The sequence below is a fragment of the Mustela nivalis genome (genome assembly GCF_964662115.1).
Source record: "Mustela nivalis genome assembly, chromosome: 2".
NCBI lineage: Eukaryota > Metazoa > Chordata > Mammalia > Carnivora > Mustelidae > Mustela > Mustela nivalis.
The window spans coordinates 145,775,240-145,803,218 of NC_139021.1; the positions used below are offsets into that span (position 1 = coordinate 145,775,240).

Consider the following 27,979-nt stretch of genomic DNA (forward strand, 5'->3'; position numbering starts at 1 on the left):
TTAACCACTGGGGATGAAAGAATGGGCTGCCATGGCTGTAGCTCCTCATTGTTTCCTCGTTTATTAATTTCCCCCTTCTGGTTTCCATCTCAGTCAACAGGGACAGCATCTGCAGATATGTCTCTCGATTGAGTCCATTTTTTCTCTTCAATTATGTCGAATCATATTAAATTTCTAATTTAATGCCATTTTAAAACCTTGATCTTCCTTAAACTCTGCCATTTTCATAATTAGTTGTTCTTGTCTTCTAGTTTTTATTTCTTTATTTTGTTTGAACATTTCACACACTCTTTTTTTTTTTTTTATTTCCCTTTTAGGTTGCTCTATTATCTCTACATTCTGGGCCCTGAGTCTCTTTGTTTCTTTTATCTGCTGGCTCTCCTTGGCTAGATACCTAGGATTTTTCTTCCCCCTTGAACTCATCCTCAGCAGGAAATGTTTTCCATGAGACGCTCCCGCTCCCAGTAGCCCAGATGGGGGAGGCACCACAGCGGGACAGGGCCATGTTTGGCTTTGCTGGAATCTGGGAGATTCTGTTAGGTCCAGATAGACTCCAATGCTATCTTCTCAGCTCAAGTTTCCCACAGCATGCACACCATGCTGCTGACTTGACACCCTCATTTCCCACAAGACCTTGGGACACGTGGTCCTGCTCTGTGTCATGGCTTGGGCTGGAGATGAGGGTTTGTGTCCTGTTTTATGGGGAGCACTGCCCTCTGCAGCTCTGACATAAAACGGAGCAGACTCAGCTCTCTGTGTGCCTGAGCACTGAGACTTCACCTCTCAGCTCCTCTGGCCAGGACATAAGTCTTTTTTATTTATCTGTTTATTTATTTTTAAGATTTTATGTATTTATTTGACAGAGAGACAGAGAGTACAAGGAGGCAGAGGAGCAGGCAGAGGGAGAGGGAGAGGGAGAAGCAGACCATCTGCTGAGCAGGGAGCCTGATGCGGGGCTTGACCCCAGGACCCTGGGATCACGACCTGAGCTGAAGGCAGCTGCTTAACCTGCTGAGCCACCCAGGTGTCCCTGACGTAAGTCTTGTGTTCAAGACTTGACATAAGTCAAGTGTTCAAAGTCTAAGAGCCATTCACTGTTGTGAATTCATTTAAGTTCAAGTTTCTCCTTCTTTCTCCTCCTCCTCTTCTTCTTACATCTCTGGCAATTAGAACATGGCTTTCCTTATTTTTTTTTTTTTACTGGAATTTGTGTTAAAAGTTGTTCTTAGCGTTGAGGATTCAGGGGAGATGGGCAGGCACTCGCTTCTGAGGGCACGAGCCTGGCAGCGGTATGGGTTCCGCTGAGGGTATTCCTCAGCCCAGGACAGGCACAGGAGAGGCAAACAGCTGGTTTCATCCACTTGACTCAGAGGTTTTACCCTGGGCGTGTGACACAAAGAAATGAGGCCAGGGAAGAGCAGCATATTGGAGGGAGGTTGACCTGGGTGCTGGGCCCTGGGGCCTGTGATGGAAAGAAAGTGGAGATGACTGTGGGTGGGAGGTCCTGATGGGTTAAAAAACAATGGGGTGGGAACAGTAAGTCAATAAACTGGACATGTACACGATGTTGGCAAGAGGGAGATATCTCAGTTGTGCGGTTGGTGGCTTACAAGGCTCCGGGTGTGGTCAGGGGTAGGCAGGTGGCTTGTAGGGCAAACAGGTGGAGGCCGAGAGGTCAAGGATAAAAGGTCATGGTGTTGGGTGTGACATCCCGTGGATGTCGAGGTTTGCTGGGATAACAGTGGGCATTGGGCTGCATGGCCGTGTTAGCTGAATCGAGCTCTATAGTTCAAAGGAAGGAGAGGGATGGTTGGAGGGAGAGGGCACAGAGTGGCACAGCAGAGTGGCAGGGCTCTTCCCTGAGTCCTTGACTGTGAGCAAGGCCCATGCCCTGGGGCCCACTGGGCTCTGGAACGGGGGCTGAAGCGGGTCACTGGCATGGACCTGGCTGCCCCAGCTGCGCCGAGTCTGCTTAGAACAGGAGGCGGCATGGGAGGCCTGTGGGTTGGAAAAGTACTAGTTGAGAGTTTAGGGCACTCTGCAGGTCCCGCCATCCCGTGCCAAGTACTCTCCCATTTCTCCAAGATTAAAAGAAATATCTGCAGTTTCCAGAAAAAGGAAAAATAGTGTCATCAATGATGGTGTGGCAGAAAGCAACACTTAACGGACGTGCAATTAACTAAGTGGTGATGCAAACACCTCCACGTTTGTTCCATGGTTCTGCTGACAGCGGACGGTTTAAGATAGATTTTTAAGCTAGGCTAGTAAAGGAGTATAAGCTTTGAGCGCCATCTTCTGGAACAATCCACCCGTTATTCTCATGCCCATCCTCAATGAGGCAACTGGGCACCTAATGCTCGAGGCCACAAGTTAGGACAGCCTCTGGGGTGGGGAGCACTGCAGGAGATGCCCATCGCCTCCTGTGCCTTCCCTCCTCTGGGACCCCAGGGGACTTGTGCTGATTGAGCCCCAAGCCCATCTTGGAGTGGGCTCCTGGCCCCAGCTCCCTGAAAGGAAGAAGTACCTAAGCTTCTTCTTTATGGCCTCCTGTCTGTGAGGCGGCTCCTCTCACCACCAACCATCTGCTTGCTGACCCAGAGTGTGCTTCCCAGGGATGCCCCCCACCCATGGGTAGCGCGAAAGAAAAAAATGAAGGGTCAGGATTTCCGGTTACAAGACATCCATTTTTGGATTTGAGAATCCCATCTCACCTTTAGGCTCAAGAGCTGCAACCCTGGGCATTCTGCATGTCGTCGGAGTCCCCAGAATTTCCACAAGGGTCATGAACATGGCCCCCCAGAATGTCGAGTCACCAACATGCTTTTCTTCAGCTCCTCACTTGTCAAAAGAGAAGATGAGTCCCCACGGTCCCTTCCCGATCTTGCCATCTGACCTGAGCAACTAGGTCCTGACCCAGCATTGTCTCAGATTCCCAGGAGCTGCCACTTGGGAGCCCTCACTGTGTGTGTGAGGATGGGGCGCTGTGCACTCTTCATGCTCCATCTCCACGTAGCTGTCGTCTCTACAGCGGGGACAGTGGCCTGCCTGTGGTCACCCAGCTGGTCCTTAACCATAGAGTCTTTTCACAAGATCCCCCGTGTCCCCCAGAGCCCACCACTTGGAAGAGGACTCCTGACAATATCAGTTGATTAATGGCTGTTATGGGCTGTACTGTGTCCCCTCCAGATTAATCTGTGGATGCCCTAATCCCCTCAGTACCTCGGAATGTGACTATTTGGAGATGGGGCCTTTATTTTTTTTAAAATTTATTTGACAGACAGAGGTCACAAGTAGGCAGAAAGGCAGGTAGAAAGAGGGAAGAGGAATCAGGCTCCCCATGGAGCAGAGGGCCTGATGCAGGGCTCGATCCCAGGACCCTGGGATGATGACCTGAGCTGAAGGCAGTGGCTTAACCAACGGAGCCACTCAGGAGCCCCTGGTGATGGGGTCTTTAAAGAGATAGCAAAATTAGATGAGGTCACTAGGGTTGGCCCTGTTCTCAGATGACCGTTGTCCTTCAGCGGAAGATGAGGACACACAGAGCAGAGGCCTGTGAAGGCATAGGAAGAGCTGGCCTTTTACAAGCCAAGTAGAGAGGCCTCAGCAAGCATGAAACCTGCAGACACCTTGATCTTGGACTTTTAACCTCCCAAATTGTAAGAAAATAAATTTCTGCTCTTTAAGCCACCGAGTCTCCGGTACTTTGTTCTGGTAGCCCGTGCAAACACGGTACCCCTAGATGGACAGACACCGCACGTCCCGTCTGCTGTTAACTGAGCCCAGACTGCACACGAGGGGCCAGCCTTCTCTGTCTCCCACCACTGTCCAAGCCCAGCCCCCGGCTGGCACAGGCTGGGTCTGTAGGTCGGAGGCAGCAGGTGGATGTGGGACCCCGAGAGAAAGGGCAGGTGCCAGGGGAAGGTGAGAGTGGACCCTGAGAGGCTCCTACTTGCTCACATGGCTCAGCTACTTGGGGCATCAGGAAGCCAAAGACAGTGAGAGAAAGGAGCGGGAGTGAAGGATGGCGGGCGATGAGGGGCCACTTACTGAGAGACAGATGGATCAGGCTCCCCAGTGTGTGGCAGGATGTTGGAGGCAACTGCTCAGCCCATGGTCACACCCTCGACCTGCTCCCACACCCTGTGCTGGGCCTGACAGCAGCCGTGTGCCCACAGGGACATCCTTCCCCCATGGGCACAGCACTGGGGAGCAGCCTTTCAACTTGAGCAGGGGCCGGCAACTGGAGATTGTGGGCCACTGGGCAGCTGAGGGCACAGGGAGGCAGAGATGGGAGCGAGAGAGCGGGATGGACAGAACTCAGAGACCACAAGGCCCAGAGGCGGCCATGTTTGCAGGAGGGCCTGAAAGAGAAGGTGTTGTTCCCATGGGCTTTCCAGCGTCTGGTCTCGCCCGGACTGGTGGCCTCTCTGACCACAGGTCAGCACCTGTGGCCAGTGTCATTCTGTGCTGCTGCAGCCCGCTGTGTCAGGCTGTGCTCTCCTGCAGGGGGACCCTTCATGGCAGGATGTTGCCAACCTTCCCATGGAGATTGTGAGCAAGCTGGGGGCCCATTCTGAAGTGGTCTGTGACATTTTTGTGAGCTTTGCGGCTCACCTGAGAGATTCAGGACTTCACAGTAGAATTCTTCATATTGAAGAATGTAGATTTCATACTCTCCCCAGGGCTCCTCCTCCTCCAGAGCTGGACCAAAGTCCTGTCTGCAGGAGGCCTGCATGGCTATTCCCAAACCACCCAGTGCCAGGCCTGCACAGGCCTTCCGTCCTAGTGGCTCTGGCGAGGCTAGGTCCCTGGGCCCTCTTGACACAAGGTAGAAGACAGATGGAGCTCAGACCACTTGTTTCCTGCTGCAAATGGCCAGATGGTACCAAGGGCCTGGGCACCTGCTTGGGGTGTGGAATGGAAAACAGGGATAGTGAGGGGAGCTGATGGATGTTTCTGTGGACTAATTTAGTGCCTGAGCAGATGCTGAGAACAGCACAGCAAGAAGCACTGGGTGGTGATCGAGAAATAGTGTTTCTTTCTGCCCCACTGGCCACCTCAACATCCCAGGCCCACTCTGGGGGGTCCCGGTGCACGGACTGTGACAGGGGAGGAGTTCCAACATGGAGATATGTGTGAGTGCACTGTAGCTTGCACACTCGTGAAGGAGGCCTGTGGCTGAGCCGGGTGGGATCTGAGGGAAGCTCCCAGCTTCCAGAAGCACAAGCTTTGGCCCAGGTCCACTCTGTGTCTATAGGGGCCACTCCCAAGTGACACCGAGAGGTATTGAGAAAATGTCTGAGGGAAGGAGTAAGCATTGCCCAGTATATTCCCCCTTGCACATGTTTCAGCTCAGGACAGCTCAGATGTCAGACATTTTCTAAAAATGTCCTGCCCTGCCCCAAAACCTCAGGCAGGAGGTGGAGACAGGTGATCTTCAAGTCAGCTCTCAGCAGTGGGCTGTGCCCCTTTCTCCTTCACAAAAGCTAGGAACCCCAGGTTGATGACAAACCGGAAGATCTGCTGAGCTAGATCCCGGGACGGCAGGGCGGGAGCATGGGTCCAGGAAGGGGTCTCCAAAGAATCTCCCTTTTCCTGATGCCTCCTGATATTGTCCCCACCAGAAGCAAGGCCAGGGTCCATGGCTGCGGGGCTGGGGTGGGGGTGGTGGGGGCAGGCCTATGTTCCTCTCAGATGTCCGTGCCTACTTCCCTCCTCAGCTCAGGGATGAGGAAGGAGCGATGAGCCCAGGTTCGTATTGGCTAAAAGTAAGACAGCTCCCAGCGCCTGCTAATGAACAGGCATGTTGATGTTGGTCAGGACCAGACCTTTCTCCAGATGGGGTCATGGAGGCTCGGAGATGGCCAAGTACCATCCTATGGTTCAATGTAGCTACAACGTTGGAGCCCAGAGCCAGTTGGAAAAGTGTCCTTGGACCTCTCAGGCCGGGATCATGCTTTCACCAGTTACAGACAAAAGACCCCACTTTTTGGGAAGAGATGAAATCTCTGTTGTTTTAACTCCCATTCTGTAAAAAAATGTTTCACACATTTTTCTTGGTATCACAAGTACAATAAACATGTTTTCCCCGATTCTCAGAAGACTGAGAGTCGAGCCACCTTTTCAGAGCTGGATGTGGCAGCTCTTGGCTCATTCGTGCTTGGCCCGTAGGCACCAGCTGCTCTGTGAAGGTGGTCCAGAGCCAGTGGTCCCACCCCATGCTGCACAGGCGTCTGTGACCTACCTATCCGGAGACTTCCCCACGGGGCTGCACAAGGGCAGGGCCACCTGCCCGCTGGGGGTCCTGCATCCCCCCTCACCACACTCCGTGTTTATACCACCTGTGCTTTTCACTCTCGTAACCCCAGAGCGAACCCAAGCATTGACTAGGGCCTCCCATTCCATGAAGGACCTTGGGAAGTGGGGCCTGGAGCAGTTGTTTGTTCTCTTTCACGCACCTATATAGTTGCTCTGGAATGGGGCCCAGAGCGGGGTCCAGTGAAACTATGAGTCCATGCCGCAGGGTTAAGCCTCCTCCTCTACTTCCTCCATTTTGAATTGGCTTATTTCTCTGAGACATGGTGCACCTAGCATTTTGTGCCAGGAAAAGCTCTCTTAGAAACAGCTTGTGAGGAGCACCTGGGTGGCTCAGCCCAGGTCATGATCTCAGGGTCCTGGGGTCGAGCACCACATCGGGCTCTCTGCTCAGTGGGGAGCCTGCTTCTCCCCTCTCTCTGCCTGCTTCTTTGCCTACTTGTGACCTCTCTCTATCAAATAAAACAACAACAACAACAACAACAACAACAACAACAACAACAAAAACCAGCTTGTGAGATGGATGGGCTGGGGGATGCACCAAGGGCCCACAATGGGGTGGGACATGTTCTCTGTCACTGTTCCCATCCTGGCTGGTGGCAGGACATGGATCTGTGGCCCAAGCCATGACAGGACGGGGAGGTCGGGAAGGGGTCCTTGAGAAAGAGCAGCTCCAGATACAAATGCTTTGGAGAGTTACACTGCAAACACTCTCCACATACTTATACACAGGCCATGCCAGATAAGACTTTCACTTATTTATTTTTGTTTTAAATTAGGGTCATGGCTATCTAGCCACTTTAATCCATACAGATTAAAAACCCAAACCTGACATTTTTTTTTTTTGTTTTTACCTACACTTGTCTTACAGAAATTCCACCGAAAAGCATAATTATGACTTTGAAGGATATGAGGGTGGAGGCAGAGAGGACTTTCATTTCCTATCAGCGCGGGTTGGAGATGACTGGGTATGGTCCTGTCGAGGGCTCACGGCCAGTAGGGGAGGGTGTACATTCTCTAGGGAAATGGAGAGGGTCCTCTAACATTCTCCTGGGCTTAGGGACTATCTGGGGTAGCTGGAAAAGAGAAGTCGCCCTTGTGTTTGGTGAACTGTAGGGGGTTTGCCTCTTTCTAGGACACATTCAGAAGTGGGGGTAGCCAAACTATGAACACGAAGACTGTGGAGTGAAGGAGGGGAGAGACTCAAGTTTTCCCTCTGCACAAAGTTAGGGAACAAAACACAGCATTGCATTCATATTTCAGAGACATTGGGGCATTTTTTTCAAGGAGCAGAATTTGGCCAGGACCCCGGGCGTTGCAGCCCTTGGTGACCGATGAAGAGCTGGCTGTGGGAGGTGGGAGGCATCCATGTCTGCATCCAGCAGACACCAGGGCGCTCTGTCCTGGCAGGAGCAGTATAGACACGTCTCACACAGTGCAGCGATGTTCTCCCGGTAACAAACTCTCTTGCTGATCAGCAATAGATTCCAACTCCTTTGACTGCAAACCAAGACTCAATACATATGTCTAATTCAGTGCACAAGGGCTCTTAATAATCTGGGGGTTTTGGTGCATTAGAGGCTGGGCTAAGGGGGCGGGAGGGACAAAGTGGTTCCGCAGACTGCCCGGGTCGGGGTAGAGATCAGTGGCAGCATCCGGGAGGGGAGCCGGGAGCACGTGGGGAGGGGGCGCTGGCACCGTGAGTAGCAGCTGTTGATGGGGAAGCATGCCTGGCTGGATGGAAGGCAGACCTTCCCGCTGCAGGGCAACTGCCTGCAGAGGGGTTTCACTAGGGTGAAGTTGAAGCACCGGCCCTGCAGGGAAGAGGAGAGAGAGAGACGGTCGCTGAGATGGCGCTGGAGCAGAACGCTGGGCTTTCTCCGGCTGCTGGGGCCTGCCGAGCACCTTCTCTACCTAAGCCCATGCTGTTCCTGTTGCCCAGATCCCCACTGATCCCTCTGCTGGATCTGTGGGAGCCTGTTGGTCCCCAGAAAGACCCTTCAGTCCTCACGTGCAGTGAGGCAGACTTGGGACTTCTGTGGACCTGTCATTCATTCATTCGAAGTGTTACCTTGAGTGCCCGTGAGTGACAGAGGGCCCGGACAGCTGCTTTCTCTTATTGGGACTGTCATCATCATCACCCTCGTTTTAAAAGTCCTTCCAGGGGCGCCTGGGTGGCTCAGTGGGTTAAACCTCTGCCTTTGGCTCAGGTCATGATCCCAGGGTCCTGGGATAGAGCCCTGCATCGGGCTCTCTGCTCAGCAGGGAGCCTGCTCCCCCCGGCCTCTCCCTGCCTCTCTGCCTACTTGTAATCTCTCTCTGACAAATAAATAAATAAAATCTTTAAAAAAAAAATCCTTCCAAACCCTTGAGAATGACCTTGGCTTTCCCTCCTAATATAGCTACATTAGAAAAACAACATACCTAAAACCTCTGAGACCCATTGGGTTTCTAAGTGTGTTTTCAATGAACCTGGGACACCTGGAGCCAGACCTTATCCTTTTTCACACCCACAAGGAAGTTTAGTCAATTGAACTTTTGAGAAACACACACTTGGGGACCTGAACCCCTCTGTGCAGAGTGGAGACGAGCCCAGAGATGGGCAAGGACTCCTTGTGGTAACTTTTGCTAGTGGGACAGCAAGACTCACATACATTTTAAACTGTCACTTTCTAGGCCACATTCTATGCAACATCACCTTAGTGTCCATTAGGTTAATATTTTATCTTTCACAGGTAAGTATTTTTGCTTTTCCTGATCGTTGTAGAGAATCCAGACAATACAGACAAATGTGCACAAGGAAACAGAAGTTACCACCCACGGTAACCACTCTGAATAGAATCTTGAACTCTCTGCAGATAGCAAGTTTTTTGATCCTTTATCAGCAATCCCTTTTAAGATCTCTACTCCCTAGCTGGCCATTCTTACTCCCAGACCCACAGCCCAGGCGTGTGTTCTGCGGCTGCCCTCTAGCTGGCTCCCCATATTATCCCTGCTCGCCTCTCCTGCCTCCTTCTCCCCAGCCTCCAGGGCATCAGGCCCAGCCTTAGGGTCTACTTGGCCCAGACCCTGTCCTGAGCCACATGTGTCTCGGGTCACCTGTCCATTCTCACCTTCTTGTGTACCCACGGACCATCCAGGCCCTCAGGCTCCCTGTTTAGGCCAGCTCGGCTGTGTCCATTCCCCTGGTCACCTGTTCTGCACTCCCCTAGTTCAGACCGCATGGGATCCTCCCCTCCGAGCAACCCCCAAGCTCCATCCCTGCCCCAGGATCACATCAAAAACTTCTATTCTTAACGGTTCCTGTGTGTGTGTGTGTGTGTGTGTGTGTATGTGTGTAAACTTAAAATCAGCTTTTCCTAAATATGTTCTTTACAATTCCACTAAAGGAGAACTAAGCCCATGAGTTCCTCTAGGAAAAGCTGGCAACGGGGTAAGGTCTTCATGTTCTCAAATCTTTCTAGCGATGAGTAAAGCTCTGTGGTTTCGTTATAGGTCAGTACACTCGTGCTGCCCAGATGCATGGGAGTGCTGCTATTGAGAATAGATTGGAATCTTGTATCTTATCTTTATTTCTACCTCTTTTATTTCTGCTTATTTACTCCAGAATGTGAACAGATTATTCTAGACCTAGCAACTGCTGGGGATCCCTCTGATTTTGTTAAGAGATGACTGTGGGGCATCGGTACTGAGGTCCACCCTCTCCCCCATGCCTAAGCCTATCCCTGGGAGCTGCTGGCTGGATCTGCCCACAGGTAGCTGGGAGGAATGAGGGGCCCCATGTGTTGGGAACCCTGGAGGGACACAGAGACCCTGAATCTGTGGTGCAAGTGTCAAGGGGTGAGTGGAGGAGTTTGGTCATTGAGGGGGGTCTCCTTCCTCTCTGCCTTCTTACCATTTGATGATCTAAGCCAGTGACCCCTCATTTCTTCCGTCAGCTCAGGCCTGCACAGGTGAAGGACTATCCTTGAATCTACCGGCAAACAGTCGCTTGCTAGCCCTAACCTCCGGTGCTTTAAAGCATTATTATTTTAACCATTATTGCATTTCCTGCTACTTCATGAGGAATATGTGCATGTGTGCACGTGTCCTTGCACATGCTTGGGCATGCCTCTGTGTGTGTGTGTGTGTGTGTGTGAGAGAGAGAGAGAGAGAGAGAAAGAAAGAGAAAGAGAGAGAGATTGTGTGAATTTGGGGTCAGGGAGAAGGGAGGGTTGCAGAGCACAGGGGAGCCAGCTGCTATCACAATCCCAGAGTTACATGTGAGACCTTCCCCAAATTCACTGGCTTGATAGTTGCCTGTCAGTTCAGCCTTCCGGGGGGGTGGGTGTAAAGCCATGTCCCAGCTTTGTCACACACGCATCCCTGGTGCAGCTCCCTCTGTAGGTAAGGGCAAAGACTCAGGAGCTCCTGGACTACGAATGCATCATAAGGCCCATCTGTATCCAGCTCTGCTTGTTCCCTGGAGAAACTCTTTTCTGGCAAACATGCCCAAGGTCTGTCAGCAGCACATTAGGAAAGTAAGGTGTTGACATCCACAACTGTTTGCCCATCTAAGACACTGCACTGTGGACAGAAGTACATTCCACGTGTTTCCCTACTGCCCTCATAGTCTGGTACAGGGTCAGAGCATGAACTTGGACGTGAGTCTCCCCCGGGGCCATTCATTGCCCTGCGGCAGCCCTCCATAACCCTGTCACTTCAAGTCCATCACTAACTTCAGAGGCTCAGTTTCCACAGCTGTGACATGCTGAGAAGTGACCACATTGCAGAAGAGAGAGACAGTCATATGGCCGCAAGGCACTGGGCTGCTGGTGTTGTCCTAAGAGCTTCACGCGGGGGCCAGTCTGGGCAGAAGACTTAACTGTGTGGGCCTCAGCTCTCTCTCCCATGGAGGTGTGGGAGATGGAGGAGTCGGTTGTATAGAGCCCTCAGGACAGTGTCCAGCCTGTCTGCGGGCTTTGTGTAAATGGCAGGAGCAGTCCCTTGAAAGGAGCTGCTATGCAGAGCCTCTCGGGGGGCACACGGATTACACACCCCGGGATACAGTTCTAGGACTGTGGGCAGCACCTGCGGTGGGGGAGGGTAAGGGGGCCTGATTTACCTGGCAGAACTAACAGTACCAGCATCTGTGAACTAGTGCACTGCTCTGGGATAAAGCAAGGAGTGAAGAGACACTGATCTCACCGGGGAGCCAGGGTTTGGGTCAAGATTAAGCCACTAGACTGAGTCTTGCTGTACCATTTGTATATGTCAATAGGGAAAGTCAGTTTAGAAAGGAAAGTTTTTAGAAAAAATCTGGAGATTTAAAGGTAGTAGGGGTGGTGGTGCGAAGAGTCGTAGTCATTTTATAACCATCTGCAGTATCTGCTTTCCCACGTGGAAGCCCCAGGCCACGCCCATCTCTAACCCCAAGCAGCCTGGGCTGGGGATCTAGGCTTGGGGCTGTGTTGGTATGCAGAGACTGCAGGTCCCAGTGATATTCAGACCCTTTGGTTTCTGGTTGACTAGGGCCTGGGACCAGTGCATTGAAGGCTTAAAGAGAAGGTGCCAGCACCCTGCACATACTGCAGTCCTGGGGGCCTACCAATACTCAGGACTCCAGGAGGATGGTTGGAGGGACAAGGTCAGGAGGGGACAGATGAATGGGGAGGGAGCCGCCTCCCACAGGGCTTAGTTAATGGGCTCCCAGGTCTGCTCAGGATGAGAGGATTGACTTCAGACAGCCCTGGGTGTTGAACTTGCTCTCCGTTGGACTTTGCTTCTTTCCTGACCTCTCGGACAGTGTTTGGCCATCGGCACACACACAGGGTCCCTCCTGGCTACAGAGGGGGCTGGGCAAGCTCCAGAGCTGGCATGGCAGCGGTCTGGCAGAGCCGTGGGCAGCTGGCAGTGCCCCACAATGCGTGAGTCTGAATTCTGCCACCCTTCATCTGGGGTCTTAGGAATGTGACCCTTCTGGAAGGTCATTCAGCACCCTGCCCTCACCTGGACGGGTAGGATGGCCCTTTCTGGTATCCCTTCCTTGTTCTCCATCTGGTCTCAGGCCTCCCTCCATGTCTTGCTCCATCCCTCCGCCCTGAGTGGGCACCGCTGGGTGGATTCAGGGTACAGGGTTGGTGTGGTGCTCATGTGACCATCATGGGGCTGCGGTTCTGGGAAGAGGCTCCAGGAGAATCAGATGGAGAAGGGAATTCTGTGTGAGCATGGCTGGGACTGAGGGCCCTGTTCAGACCCAGAGCCCAGAGCCCAGCCCCAGAGGAGCCCTGGCACCTTTGACACTACATGGTGGCCCTGCTGGGGGTCAGCATGCATCGGGGGTGTCTCCTCAGCAGTGTCCCGAGCCCCTTAGGCCTGTCCTGGACTCCGAAATGCCCACCTGGTACCGAGGGAGAGCCGTGCTTGCCTGATCCAAAGAAGTGACTAATGTGGTTCTCACTAGGGCTTCTGGGGACTTCAATGTCCTCCAGGCCCCTGGGCCAGTCTGTGCAAAGGGTCTGAGACCCTCTGCATGGTCAGCCATGGTGAGCCAGGAGCATGGTCTTCGTGGGCCCTCAGTCTGAGCCTTGTGGTGTTTGTGGGGTGACCATCATGGGATCAAGATCCTGACCTGACAGGGGGCAGGGCAAGGAGATGGGTAGAGCCAGGTCAAGTCCAGCTCTGCCACTCCCAGGCTTTGTGACCTGGGGTAAGTCACTAGACCTCTGTGCCTTAGCTCTCCCTTTGTAAAGAAGGGCATATTAGTAGCACTTGCACATGGAGTTGCTGGCAGGAGTACATAGTCAAAATATGTAGCGTTCTTAGACTGACAGCTGGCCCACAGGAAGATCTGAGAACAACAAGCTGTCACTAATATTCAGTTCCATGGAGGGCACCTGTAATAAGCTGGCTTCTCCCTGTTGTCACAGGCAATGACACAAGGAGGGACTCTACTACCTGGTAAAAGCTTTCAGTGTTGGCCAACAACATGGGGGTGTCACCATGCCCTCCACTAGTCCTGGCACAAGAGTGAGCCATGCAGGAGAGTCTCAGTGGATGGCGGCAGCCAGCAGACCTCCAGTGGGGAGCTCAGTGGGGAGGGATGATGGTCAGGGCCAGGAGAACTCTGTGGCTGGCCTCCCTTTACAGCTTCTTTGACTTAAGTTTGGAGGCGCTGGGTCATAAGAACTTTCCTGTTATTCTGGAGAGGATGTGCATGAAAATGTAGGTGCCAGACCCAAATCGGCCTGTGAGGCTCATGAACACCACCTCTCCACATCTTGGCATCCTCCCTGGAAGGTGCCTGGACAAAATCTCTGACCCACAGTCCCGGAGTGCAACGGTCAAGGGCAAAGAGCAAAGGCCTGCTGGCCCATGGAGAGCATCCCTGTGCCCCTGCTTACCTTTCTCTTAGGCTGACACCATATCAATGGCACTTGGTTGCAGCTTTGAACAAAGTCACACAGGGTATCCAGTTTTCCCTGAAAAGCAGATGTGGCCATGGGGAAGCTGTAGGCATGGCGGTCACCTCCAGAGGGTATAGTCCTCTCTGACTTGAGATGGTCCCAGAGGGCTCTGTCCCCAGGAACACACTGAGGGAGCCCTGCAGCGTCTATCTGGGGCAGGGGCCTGGTGGCCTTGTGTGTTTGGGGTCTCTGGAGTCTGAAACATGTCTTCCTCACGCTGGGCTGCCTGGGGCCTCCTCATTCCTGTCCTCACAGCCCCCTATAGGGTTGGGGGCTCCCTCACTGGGTGGGGGCCTAGCACGTCCTGGAGTGAGAACATTTCCTGCAGACCTTGTCCTCCATGAGGCTCTGGTCTCTTCATGTCACTGGGTCCCCAGGACAATGGAGTTAGCTCAGTCCCTCACACAGCTGAGCAGACGAATGCAAGGCTTGCAGGAGCCACTGGTATTTCTGGATACTTTTAATGGTGAACAAACCTTGCTCAGAATTCTCCTGTAAAAAATTTCCTTATTTACCCCAAAGATGCAGAAGTAGTGAAAAGAATGGCCATATGTATCCCAATGTTCATAGCAGCAATGGCCACAGTCGCCAAACTGTGGAAAGAGCTGGGATGACCTTCAAAAGACGAATGGATAAAGAAGATGTGGTCCATATATACAACAGAAAATTATGCCCCCATCAGAAAGGACGAATACCCAACTTTTGTATCAACATGGACAGGACTGGAGGAGATTATGCTGAGTGAAATAAGTCAAGCAGAGAGAGTCAATTATCATATGGTTTCACTTGTTTGTGGAGCATAAGGAATAGCATGGAGGACATTAAGAGAAGTGAAGCGGGGGGAATCGGAGGGGGAGACTGGACTCTGAGAAACAAACTGAGGGTTTTAGAGGGGAGGGATGTGGGGGAATGCGTGAGCCTGGTGATGGGTATTAAGGAGAGCACATATTGCATGGGACACTGGGTGTTATATGTAAACAATGAATCCTGGAACACTGCATCAAAAACTAATGATGTACTGTACGGTGACTAACATAACATCTGACCCGTGGGAGCCTGTTTATGACTGAGCTTGTGTTTCGTCATCCCCCTGCTGGCTGCTGAACACCAAGCCATTGCTGGAGCTGCTCAGCAGTTCTTGAGCAAGCCCAGGACTGGCAAGCTGTAGCCAGCTACCAGCGTCTGCAAACCTGGGCCCATGCCGAGGGGGAGACCCTAGTGCTGGGCCCCGTGTGGTAGTGGTGGCAGAAGCCCTCCCTTTCTGTTCTCTCCTGGGCTTGGGGATCAGGGTTCTCTCTGCTTTTTCTCTAGTGCCAAGGGATCAATGTCAGTTTCAGTAAAGTTCATTTCCACCTCAGCCATAGTTTCTGGGTCCAGGCCTGTGGAGCATGAAGTGGCTGCTCTCATTCTCCCTCAGCCCCACCTGCAGGGTGACCGCACCCTCTCTAACGCCCGTCTCACCTCTATCCGTCTTATTCCGCCTCCTTGGCACCCACAGGGGATGACCATCGTTGGGCATGACTCCATACATTTCCTCGCTGGCTCCTAGGAAGAGAAAGCAGAGTCTGCTCGTGGGTCTGGCAGCTCCTCAGTGTAGACCCATGTCATCTAACCTCTTAGCACCTGTCCAAGCTCTGCCCACTCAAAAAAGCACAAGAGAGTTTTCAAGGACAAATGAGGAGCACCCTGCACCAGGACAGTGTTCTCCATGTGAAAATAAGCAAACTCCTTTTGTTTGCAGAAATGGCTTTACCCGCCCTTGGGGGAGAAGCCCAGTCTTGGGGTTGTGCAGTGTACAGGAGGGCTGTCTGGGTGGGAGCATTGGCAGGGGACAGGGCCGCACTCACCTGACCCTGGCAGATCCTTTCTCAGCACGTGGCACTGCACCCAGTCCCTGTACAGCCATAGGCGGTGAGGCCTGCTTCCTACCAGCCATCAGGCTCGGGTACCCACTTCAGGACACTGAGTCCCCATATAACTCCTTCTTCTGGGGCCTGGTTTGGGCCCCCACCCTGGGATATCCAAGTCTGCTCCCCTGACCCTGGTTCTCTGTGCTCACCTGGACTGGGTCTGTCTCCCAGCTCGATGCCAGGTAAGACACCTTCCAACCTCCACAGCCCCTCATGTCCCTAGAGTCCCACCCTAGCCAAGCTCCTGGCCCTGCCAGGGGACAGGGATGGAGATCAACAATATGCAGCCCAACATACATCAGAGTCCAGGCAGAGGACCAACGTTTGAAGTCTAAGGTTCCTATTCTCAAAGTTCACCCGACTCTCTCAAACAGTCCTTTGGAAATTGATCCAAAGTCCATATATTTTAATAGGGATCCCAGTGCTTGCTGAAACGGGCTACCTCAAGTTGCTAATTCGGGGGCAAAGGCCCTGGAGCAGCAGAGCTGCACACATGGGAAGGGTGTTATGAGTCCCAAGTCCTTCTGAGGCTGCCCCCGTCCCTCGGTTAATCTCTTCTTTCTGCCAGCTCTCTTTGCCCAGGGAGCTGGGAGGTGCTGGGGCAGAGGATGCAAATATCCCACAGGCAGCAGGAGCCCTTGTGTGTGAAGTTCATTCAGTGTGGGCATTGAGGGAGCAGACCGCAACAGGACCAAAATCATGACTTACCCTTTCTATTATATGCACCGCTGGTATCTCCTTTTTCTAGAATGTTAAAGAGACATGGACACAGGCTGGAGTGGCATGGAGGGAGCTGGCTCCACCATGCAGACAGGAGGGGTCCCTATAAAGTAGCAGTTGGACAGAACACAGACTTTGGAGTGTCACTCTGCAAGCCACTGCCCATGGGTCTCTGGTCAACCAGCTGCACCGCCCGGAGCCTCAGGCTCCTGAGTTATCAAGGGGGATCGGAGCTCCCTGGAGGGTGCATGGGGAGACAGCCGGACTAGGCTCCCTGGTCCGTGGTAGAGGAGGGCGTGGCAGAGGGAGCTCCACCTCTCCCGCAGGAGAGGTGTCCTGCAGGTTTGTTCTGTCCTTTCCCACCATCTGTCATCCCCTCTTCCTTCACCAGATCTGGCCGGGGCTCTCTCAAACCCAGTGGCCAGTGTGTCTACGCTCCTCCCTTCCCCCCAGGACCAGTATTTGTCCTTTGCTAAGGCTCTGCTTGCCACACACTATGAAGGTGACATTTTACCCTCCACCCCCAGATACCCATCCAGACAAAGACACAGGACTGTAAGTTCCTGAGGGCAAGGCTGGTGTCAGGTCCATTCCTAGGCCTCTATGGCCAGCAAGGGGCCCAGCATGCCCTGGCCCTTAGCAAGGAGGAAGGAAGGCCAGACATCCTGGATGAGTGCAAAGATTCTTGTTGGTGTCTAAGGCTCAGCTGTCCCAGAGGTCAGGACCCCTGCCAGCCAGCAGGATTCTCCCTTGGGGCTCTCAGTGCCTCCTGCAAGACCCACCCTCTTCCCTCAACACCAGAGGCCTTGTCTGGTGCTCAGTCTGTCTGAGTATCCAGAAGCCTGGCTGCTGTGAAGCCTCCCTGGCGTCTGGGTCCTGGAGTGGCTTCTCCCCAGCGTCCAGGGCAGCTCACAGGCCACCTCCAGAGACATGTGTGAGGCCGGCGGCCCTTAGACACATGGTGAGTCTCTGCCTGGGAGCAGAAGACAGGCTGTGCCTCTGGTTGTTCCTGTGAGGACCTGGTTGCTGATGGGCAGCTGCCACAGGCAGAATCTGGGGGTGAGGCTGGGAGGCTGAGTCCCTCATGCTATTGGCATGGTGCCAGGAATGGGACTATGTTTGAGATGTTACTTACCTTTTTGAAGCAATATCGCCAGATGCACCAGATAAGAAACGGGAGTAAGACCAGGCCTATGACGATCCCAGCCAAGACGACAGGGTTCATATCTGGAAGATATGTTTTGCTAGGTGATGGTGTGACAGGCTGGACTGGTAGTAGAGGGACATTTGGAACGGGAAGTGGAATCTGTTCTGGCGCATTCTGCAGAAAGCACACATGTCAGCAACAGGGGTGGGCATGAGTGACCTCTTACTGGGAGCATACCCTAGTTACCCACACCAGACCTCCCCATCCACCTGTTCCCATGGACCTCAGATTTCCCCACCCCAGGAAACACTAAAGACTGGAGGACAGAGACAGCACCCAGAGAGCCACTGAAGAGCCCTCGGCCACAGAGTGCACCACCAGCCCTGCTCAGAGGCTCTGTCCCAGAGCCCTGACCAGGGAGCAGAATCCCCATGGTGGGACAAAGCCAGTCCTCTCTACACCCCTTGGCGGACATGCTGCACAGCCCTGCCCTAAGCTAAGTGGTCTCCTTTCCCAGAGGCAGGGGAGGGAGAAGACTGAGGGTCTGTGTCCAGGAGACAAAGCAGCTGAAGGGAGAGGCAGGGTCAGAGCCCAGGGTGGTGTGGCTCCTCCTGAGGTCTTTCTGACATGTGTCTGCAGGGGGTGGGCTGTGAGTTGGTGGGACTCCTGATGGGCACATGGGTGAGTCAGTCTGCTGATTCAGGAATGTATGTCCAGGCATAAACGAAGACACAGTCGGAGGACTGTCAGCACTGCTGGGATTCTCCCCGGCTGGGACAAGACACTACGGTGGTGGCAATTAGGCACCATCATCCCTCCTCCCAGGCAGCTGTCTTCTCCATCCTAACGCTCTCTGTCGCCCATGTCATGGTGCCCTATGCCCGGTATCCAGAAGACATGGAGCTCTGAGGAGGAGGAACCTGGGAGCAGAACCTTCTTTGCTTATGTGCCTGTCCTTGAGCTGAGCCCCAGGCCCTTCCCACAGCCCTGGTTGCTTCCCCTCCCATTGCAGGAGAGTAGGGTTAGAGAGCGCTAGCAGAGAGGGACAGCTGAGGATCACAAGAAAGCGGTGGAGGTAGAGGGGAGGCTGATGGTCTCTGCCAAATGACTGTGGGGGGCGTGGTTCCCAAGTGGGCTGGGGCTTGGGCCAGTGATGGGCATGTCAGCTGTACCAGCTTATGAGGTACCAGCTGTACCAGCACCTGGCCCCACCCTTTAGATGTCCTGTGTCCGGGACTTGGATTTGGAGTGTCCCAGTGTCCCAGAGGTCCTGGACTCTGGCTCCTAGCCCACAGCCCCCCAGGCTCTCTCAGCTGCCTGTCTGGAATGAAGGATGGAGCTCTGAGCTTCCCCCCAAAACAGCTGGGCCAGGGGAGGTGGCAAGGGGGAGGCATGTGTCAGAGGCTCAGCACCATTTCTAGGCTCAGGGCTCTGGCTGTCCTCTTTCATGTGCCTCCAGTGACATGAGTTTCTGCAAGGCCGGGACAGGTGGCTGCATTGCAGGGTCTCCTGTGGTCCCACTCTCAGGGCACCTGAGAAGCCTGAGTGTGGGGACAGCTTGCTGATGACAGGCTGAGGGCCCCAAGCTGGCTATGAGAAGCTGCCCCAGATGCCTGTCTGCAGGAGCCACTACTCAGGCCCTTGGCACCCTGTCCTTCCCTCTTTCCCCCCAGGTTGTCTGCTTCCTCAGCGTAGGTGTTCTGGACAGCCCAGGAGGGAGGCTGAAGTCTTACCCTGGGGCTCACGCAGTTCTTGCTCGTGATGTTAGCACCGCTGCTGATGAAGTTGATGCCATTATTTAGGCTGACTTCAACGAAGACCACCCTAAAGCAGAGAAATGGCAGAAAGTGATCAGCAGCCTGGGTGGGCACAGTTCTTGCACTCTGCTCAAACCATAGCCAGTGGCTCTCCTTGCACTGATTTGCTCATTGCACTGTGGGGTCACCAGTGAGCACATGACATGGGGAAAGGGAGGGGCTCATCATAAGCACCTGAGTTTAACCTCTGCAGTGAAGACTGACCAGGCACAGGGAGCCTTACATGAGGTCAGATGTCCTTGTGGCCATGGGCTAAGTTCCCAGGGAGAGTGGCTTGGTGATACTGGATTCCTCTCCATTTACAGAGTATGTTGGCTTAGCTCTCACCAGCTGCCTGGAACTGAGATGCCATTCCTGGAGTCATCATCTCCAGTATCCTCCCTCCTCAGCAGAGACGCCACAGCAGGTCCCTGAGCGTCTTGTGTGACCACCAACAAGGACAAGTGTTGACAATGCCTTGAGCCTTCTCGGAGAGACATGTTTTCCCCAGCACAGGTGGCATGCCACATTCTATATACCTTACAGTGATGGAAACTGTACATGTGTGGCCCCTGACCTGAGCACTTACTGATCTGGATTATCTATCTTTACTCCTGGGCAGATCACGGTGTTTTCCTCCACAGTGGTGGCTTTTTTACCTAAATGAAAATTATGAGAGAATACTGTTAATGGCATGTCCACCCACCCATCTTTCCCTTTCAGTTGGTCCCCAGCAAGCAGAGCTAACACTCTGGTGGATACCAGCTCCTCTTTCTGCCTTCCTCTGGGCCCCTACTGTGCACCAGGCCTGTGCAATGCTCTGGTTGAATGGAAAAGGCAGCCTGAGTCCCAGCTCCCTAGGGTCTTACATCTGAGGGACTGGAGGGAGACAGACTAAAAACTAACTAACAAAGAACAAAATAAATGTAGATGCAGAGAGTGACAAGTTCTGAGACAACAAAAAGCGACGGAAGACACAGAGAGTGGAGGGGAAGGGGCAGGTGCTGATGAATGGGGGACCTGTCCTGACCTTTAGAGACACCATTTCCCTTAGGGGACTGAAACATTCATCCTGCAGTGATGCATTGGCCGGAAGTAGCTCTGGGTTGACCAGATGGCCCTGCAGGAAGATGTCACTGAACATACTATAATCAGGTCAAATGATGGCATCAGGGGGTAACTGGGAAGGCAAAGGATGACGCAGCAAGTCTTCATGCCCCCCAGATCTCTGGGGAGAATCACACCCACTTCAGCACTGAGGGCACATCTGCCTGTCCACCCGTGTACTTCCTCAAGCCATTCGACCCTACAGAGGTACGCCTGAGCCTGTTTCCCAAATGTTGGTTTACATAGGCAACATGGCTTAGTTAGTTCAGCTACCATTTTATGGTAGAGAAAAGAGAGGCTGAGAATAGATTCCTCATTTGGTGAAGGTCACACATGTGACATACGCCTGTGCCAGGATTCCAGGGTCCGGGACTGGCAGCTGGCAGCCTCTCTCCAACCCAGGTGATCTACCCTCCATGGAAGCTACCAGTGCACCTGGCCCACGCTCAGAGCCCCAGGGCTGCCTCTGTTTCCACCAGCAATCTCCATGGATTTGGGTCCTTGTCACTCAAGGCAAGTGAGTGCTGAGCCAAGGGAGGGGAGAGCAGCTCTGGGGCACACCCCGCACCCAGAGCGATTCTCAGTAGGGGGAAAGCCCTGCTCCAAGAGGCTCTTGTGTTTTGCGGTTGATGGACTTCCCAACTTCTCGGTCAGATCCCTCCTTGCCCTTGTCCACGGGGATCTATCCTCGCAATGTTCACAGTGCATGGTCAGCAAGGGCTCTGAAGGCCTGGCTGGCTGAGGGGAAGGCAGCCTGAGGTGGGGGATTTGTCACTTGGAGGCACCACCAATGGGGCTACTTACTGAAGGACTTATTTTCGCTGAAGATGAATTTACAAATAACGTCATCCTTCTTTTTTGCGTTATTAAAGCCTGTTCCAGTAATCATCAATTCATAGTTTTCTACAAAGACAACATTCAAAAGGCTGTGTGAGGCGGAGCTGAGGGCACCTCTGTCTTCCATGGCAGGCCACCCCCAAAATGGAATGCTTAGGGATTCCTATGAGGAAGCAAACATGTCAAAACCAAGACGTGTGATTCCCCTGGACCAGATCCTCACCCGGTGTCACCAAGGGTGCACTTGGAGTGTCAGGGGAGGCTTAGGTTCTTGGGGGGCCTCTCACCTCCACTCCTGACATTCAGAGCCCATTCAGAGCCCCTGCCTCTTGCTCTGCATATCCTCTGAGTCTGTGACCCTGCGGAGAAGAATCCCCCAGGGAAGGACCGCTCCTGTCTTTGCCGTGGTTCTGGAACTCTACAGATGATTTTCCCCTGCCTCCTCCTGATAGGCTACAACCAACCCACGTGGGGTTCAGCAAACACTTCCTCTATCAGTGTGGAGACAGGTGAAGGCCTTAGACCCCAGACAAGGTGCTACAGCTCCCCTGGAGCTTCTGGGCTTCTGAAGCAAAACCAGGGGGCAGCTGGTGGGCCTGGCCCTCTGGGAGTTCACCAGGCTAACATGCAGGTCTTCAGCGGCAAGGCCAAGGTCATTAGCCTCCACCACTGCCTCCTGTCCCAGCTGGGCTAACTCCCCTTCCTGAAGCTTGATTTGCCCTAGCTCAATTTACTCTCTAGATATAATTCTTCATATTAGCAGAACTGGACCGGCTGTCCCAATTCCTCCTTTTTCCCATCTCCCCGAAGCTTCCATTGATCAGGGCACTGTCAGCAAATGCTCTGCTTTGAAGCACATAGATTCTAGACCCGTGGCCGAACGCTGGCCTGTTGATGTGGGTTTTTAGGCTTTCAGGTGTTTTCCAAAAATGAGAGTTAGCATTGTAAAGCCCACACATTTCCTTAGTAATCCAGATCACTAGCTTTCTTGGAAAGCAGGAACAGCTGGTATCAGTGAGTTTGTAGTTCCCTATGCCACTGCCCAGTTTCAGTTTGGGGGAGCACTCCCCGTGGCCAGCACCTGCTTTACTCCAGCACACCCCACACTGCAGCCTTTCATCCCAACTCACCCCTCCTGCTCGTGGCACCAGCCTGGCCCCTGACAGATGGAACTGGCCCACTCAGGGCTGACTTCTTGTCTCTAAGTGACGTGTCTTCTCCCACACACAGTTGCCAAATCTCACAATGCTGCTTTGAATTTGATTGTGCCAGGCTCCCTGTCATACCTCTGAGGACCTGACCCTCCATGACACAGGGTTCTGAGATTGGCCAGAAAGGAGCACTTGGGATTGTCTCCTGTGAACCCTTTTGCCAGCCCAGCTAGGGCCACCCCAAGAGTAGCTGCTGCCCCTCAGTATCACAGAAGTAGCATTTACACTTTACAACCCAGGATTTTTTACTGCAAAGAAGTATTTCCTTGCAAGACAGAACTGTAAACGCATAGCCCACATTGTTACTAGATACAGGCAGAGAAGGGAAAATTCATCAGACTGTGTGTGGCTGCAGGTGAGATCAGGCTCCAGAGGAGGCCAAAACAGCAAGTAGACTCTTCCTGCCACTAGCAAACAGGCAGAAGGAACCAGAAGTGGGCAAATCTGTGCCAGGCCAAGGTGTGTAATGCCGGTGTTCATCCAAAATAACCCTCCTCACTAACAGCATATACTATGGGATGATTTTTATTTTCCCTCACCTCCCAACGTGCCCGTACTAGGCATTATGTCCTAAGTTACACAGAAGGAAGCTGAGGCTAAGAGAGGGCAGGTGGCTCTCCCTGAAGCCCTGGCAGGTACAGGGCTAGGATCTGATCTCATATGCCCAAGGCAAGTCCCCCTTCTGCTGTCTCTGCTCTTCTCTTAGTTCTGAGCAGCTATCACCAGTTTGCCCAGGATATAGGACAGCCGCTGAGGGCAGGGCTGCCTGACAGCCTGGGACCTCACAGAGCCTGCACTCCTCGGGAATCTTGCACACTGTCCTTCTGCCCACATGGCCCCTTCCCATGAGGTGTGCACTGTAGCGCTCGGGGCCCTCCTCAGTCATCACTCCTCTGTAGCAGTGCCATCTGTGTCTCCAGGCACTGCTGCTCTCAGAGGGTCCTGTCACTTTGGCAAAACTCTGTAAGTGGAAAGCAGGGTGATGGGCTCAGATTTTTGAGCAGAAGAGATGTGGAGTTAAAGGATTTTGCTCTGTCCAGTAGCTGCGCCTTCTGCTCCAAGACCCCCCCACCCAATTCCTCCAACAGTAACCACCACTGGATGAAAATGAAGCACAGACTAACATCGGCTTGAGGGAGCTGCATTTCCTACACAAGGGGCCATTGCATCGCAGCGGTTGGGTGGCATGAGGACCCGGATCCCCTGGAAGGGAGACTGGTCCTTCTGGATGGAGAATTTTCTTTCTGGAGAAGAAGTTGTACAGTGGGCCTCCCAGGGCTCCAGACAGAGGAGCTCCCCAAGGAGGCCAGGAGGAAACCAGCAGTGAGGAAGGGCAACCCACTGACCATGCGACTGACAAGGTCACACGAGTGGACGTGACTGCCCTGGGGAGGGTCAGGCTCTGGGAATACCCCCTGCTGTTCAGCACAGGCTCTTTGGGAGAAATCCGACTCTACTGACCAATATTTATCCCGTGTGTCCTTTTCATGCAGCAATCCTACTTGTGGGATTGACCCAGGGAATCCTGACCCATGCCCACAGAGTGAGCCTCACGGTGTTCACAGCCTGCTGTAGCCACGTTAGGAACAACCAGAATATTGACCAGGGAGATTAGTGAAATAAACTTCCTCCATCTGTAGAATGGAATATGTGCTGATGGTTGGGGAATGTTACATACTGCATGACCCCATTCATGTAAAAACATCCTTGGAAAGCATATTTAGATAGCTCTGTATAGACATACGATGAACTGTCTATGGTAGTTATCTCGGGCAGACAGAGGATGGGATGAAAGGGGAGCTTGATCATGGTAGATGGATAGCAGCTACCCACGTTGGTGGCAAAGGTGTCTCTGCCCAGCACCGTGGGTCCTGCCTTCCCCCTCTGGGGGCTCCTGCCCCACACAGCCCGCCCTGCCCTCTGCACACAGTGCAGCCCTGCTCGCTGGATCTCTGAGGAGAGCCCTCCTCTGCCCTGGGTCCTGCTACGTGCCACCACGGACTCGCTCTGGGCCAGTCACAGACAGAAAAAAGAATGACAAGGTGCCCCCTCCAGCCTTCCTCCCTGACACAAAACTCCAAGTCCAGCCAGCACACACACAGGAAGGATGAATCTCCAAACCACCGTGCCAAGAGTACCAGAGCAAGCATGATGTTCAAACACGGTGTTCGTACCACATGAGTCCACCGAGAGGATGTTTTAAAGCAGCAAACTAGCCTATGGGAGAAAAACTGAGAAGGGCAGTTGCCTTCAGGATGGGGGGAGGGGGGCAAGGATCGCCTGGCAAGTGATCTGAGGGGTTTTCTGGGGTCAGTGGTAAACTCTTTGTCTTCCTGAGATGTGCATTTACCAGAAGTCATCAAATGATACACTAAAGTTTGCTGCAATTTAAAAAAGAGAACTCTTAACAAATATCGGTGTAAACAGTGAAATACATACAGAATGATGGGTTTTGGGGATGAGGTAGCCTGATGCCTGTAACTGGTTTGAAACGCACAAAAAATTAAGATGCACTGTGTCTGTATTTGTGTGTGGGCATAGATGGGTGTGTTTGCAAGACAAAGAGAGAGCACTAGATAGACAAAATTATAATGAAATATGGTCAGATATTAAATATGAACTGTAAAACCCAGGTAGTGGAGATGTGGTTGTTCTTGTACTGGTGTTTCCACTTTGCTGTAGGTTTGGAAATTTCCTTCACAAAGTCCAAGAAAATATCAAAGTACTGAATGGTAACAATAAACAGTGACACAGCCAAGGCAAAGTCACAGCAGGTACAAAGTGACAAGTGACTAATGAGAGGGACAGACCAAGGGCTGTGTGAATCCAGAGGGGCTGGTGAATCAGGGAAGGGGCAAGGGGCAGACTCCTGGGAGTGAGGCCTCAAAGGAGGGGTGGACTGAACCCGGGAAAGTGAACAGAGGGGCTTGCAGGAAGCCCAGTGTCACCCCGTGCCCCAGCCTTAGACCTGAGGGAAGACCTGCCTGGCCTTGATGGGGGCTAGAGACCTCACACTCTCAGGCCAGGCTGGGGTTTGGGAAGAGGCTTGCTCAGTGCCCTCGGGCCCTGTGTAGGAGATGCCAGCCTGAGCCACCAGCTTTTCTAGGTGCTCTGGCCATGGGATTTATTCACCATGCAAAGACCAGTCACTCACACAAGTCACACTAACACCAAAGACCTACACAGGGTCGGAGGGCACTGAGCCGAGGATGGGCTGGAGACCAGGCAGGAAGGACGGCTAGCAGAGGCCTCTGCCTCACCCTGGAGAGCACCCTGAGGGGCTGAAAAGGTCCTGAGTCTCATGCTCGTCCTCTGTCTGCTTCCCAAGGCTCCCTGACCCACTGATTTATTTCAACTGACAGCCTGATGAAATGCCTCCTTTGATTTCATTTGGGGTCCAGGATCCTGCCTTGAGCTTGGCCTCTCAGTGACTGTCACGTTGTGGCAGCTTCCTCAAGAGGGCAACAATTGAAAAGGTCAGAACAGGAATGCTGAGTTAAGCTGTCAGTGGGTGTGCGGCAGGCACCTGTCACCCCGGCCTGGCCACCATGGGGGACGGACGATGACTGCCATTTGCACCTGCAGTTTGACAGGCTGCTGCGACGCCATGGCCTGTGCGTGTCTAGGGGACATAATCAGAGAAACGAAGCTGTCAGGTCAGCTACACAGCTCAGTGCTTTAAACCAGAAGAGCCTACTTGTGTGGGGTCTCTTGCCCACCTCCCTCCTCGTGCAGCAGGTTGGTGCAGAAGACAGGAGGAATCAGAGAGTTGCGGGCCCACAGCTTATTTGGCTGGAGATGCTTTCATCCGGGATGATTTCCCCACACCCTCCACACATGGCCTCAGCTCTGGGGTCAGGGGCACCATGATCATGGGAATATTAGTACCACTACTCCTGCTTAGGGCTGACCAACTTCTAGACCCTGTGCCAGTCCTCATAAAATCCCCTGGCCTTCCGTCTCACATCTGCTCATGGGTGTTATTGCTACTTCAGGGAGACTAGAGGGGAGCACACAGATGTTCAGTGGTTTGTTCCGGGTGGCACGTTCATAGGCAGCACAACCAGATGTGAACACAGGTCTGTCTGACCCCATGGTCTGTGGCAGTATGCCCCTACAGTTAGGAGTGCAGAGGCCAGAGCCAGCCTCTGGGTCTGCATCTGGCTAGATCCAGCTCAGTGCTGTTAGCAGTGGAAGAAATGTGCTTCTCCCTCCACTTCCGCTGTACTGATCCCCAGTGGGCACACACAGAGACCATTACAGAGAGGGGGCTTCTGTCCCAGTAGTCACTGCATAGGAGTTCTCACCAGACTGACACAGAGACCCCTGGATGGGGAGAGGGCACCCTTGTGAAGTTCCAGTTGTGAGGGAGAGGAGTTTCCCATATAACCACTGGATGAGATGTTAGCTGTATCTGTATGGATGCCTTCTGTCTGGCTGTGTTCCCAATGACGCTGGCCATTGAACTGTGTCCAATTCTTTAGTCATCCATTGAGATAATGTTTCTCTTCTGCACGTTGCTGATGTGGTAAGTTACACTGATATTTTAAATATTGAATCGGAATTGTGTTGTAGGAGTGGTCACTAATTATTCTTATTGTGCTGTGCTTTTTATATATTCTCAGATTTCATTTTACAGTTCTCTGTTGAAGGTTTGTAAATATATATTTTTTTCTTGTTATGTATTCCATTTTTGGTTTTCAGGTTTAAAAAAATTACCACATGAAACTTCTTTGGTAATCATTTTGCCGTATGTGCATATGAAATAATTGTACTATTTTAAACTTATGCAGAGAGGCGTATGTACATTACATCAAAACCCAAAAAACAGAGTCACACACATACCTGCACGACGGTCCCTGGCATGCACACCTCACAGAAAGATCTACTTACTTCTATAACCCATGTACCTTTCTCTAAACCACCCCTTGCATACACACACTACACACTCACAGTGCACACATGCTCCCACCGCCTGTACCATGCAACCAGCACGTACAACACAGCCCCCACCCCGCCCCGTGTTGACAACAGTGACTCCAGCTCTTACCTCCTGCACAGAAGGAGGAAGGCTCCACTTTTGTAATATCAATACAAGACTTAGCTGCGAGCTGGAATAGAGGGGGGGGGGTGGCAGGTCAGGGATCGTAACGGGGGGTTGTGGTGAGATGTCACCCCATTCCCTTTCTCTCATCCCTCACTCACTTTTCCTACAATGTTTCGTAGTTCCTTAAATCCATTGTCCACTGAAAACACGTGGTCTGGGCTGTCAGCAATCTCCAACAGCTATAAGACAGAGGAGGTGCCTGGGGCCCATGGCCAGAGGTTGAGGACACAGAAGTCCCCATCCCAGGACAGAGTCTCTTCCCTCAAGTCATGTTAGACTCCGATGGCCAGACTCTGGCATTGGCCAGCAGCCCACCCTTCAGAAAGGGAACGCCCTTCCACCAGCACCACTGGCAGCAGGTTTTACACACTGGTCATTTGTTTC

General features: G+C 52.9%; 1 protein-coding gene across 1 annotated transcript in view; it reads right to left on the minus strand.

The window, feature by feature from the left end:
* Window positions 1–7,242: 7,242 nt before the first annotated feature.
* ANTXRL (ANTXR like) overlaps window positions 7,243–27,979 on the minus strand; it is a 60,580-nt gene continuing 39,843 nt past the window's right edge. Inside the window, exons 8-17 of the mRNA XM_082718294.1 lie at window positions 27,694–27,774; window positions 27,539–27,599; window positions 21,245–21,343; window positions 19,923–19,992; window positions 19,271–19,361; window positions 17,526–17,711; window positions 16,379–16,414; window positions 15,222–15,305; window positions 13,698–13,775; window positions 7,243–8,129 (exon numbers count right to left, since the gene is read on the minus strand). Coding sequence (XP_082574420.1) covers window positions 7,902–8,129; window positions 13,698–13,775; window positions 15,222–15,305; window positions 16,379–16,414; window positions 17,526–17,711; window positions 19,271–19,361; window positions 19,923–19,992; window positions 21,245–21,343; window positions 27,539–27,599; window positions 27,694–27,774 — 1,014 coding nt within the window. The 3' untranslated portion in view covers window positions 7,243–7,901. The remainder of the gene's footprint in view (window positions 8,130–13,697; window positions 13,776–15,221; window positions 15,306–16,378; window positions 16,415–17,525; window positions 17,712–19,270; window positions 19,362–19,922; window positions 19,993–21,244; window positions 21,344–27,538; window positions 27,600–27,693; window positions 27,775–27,979) is intronic.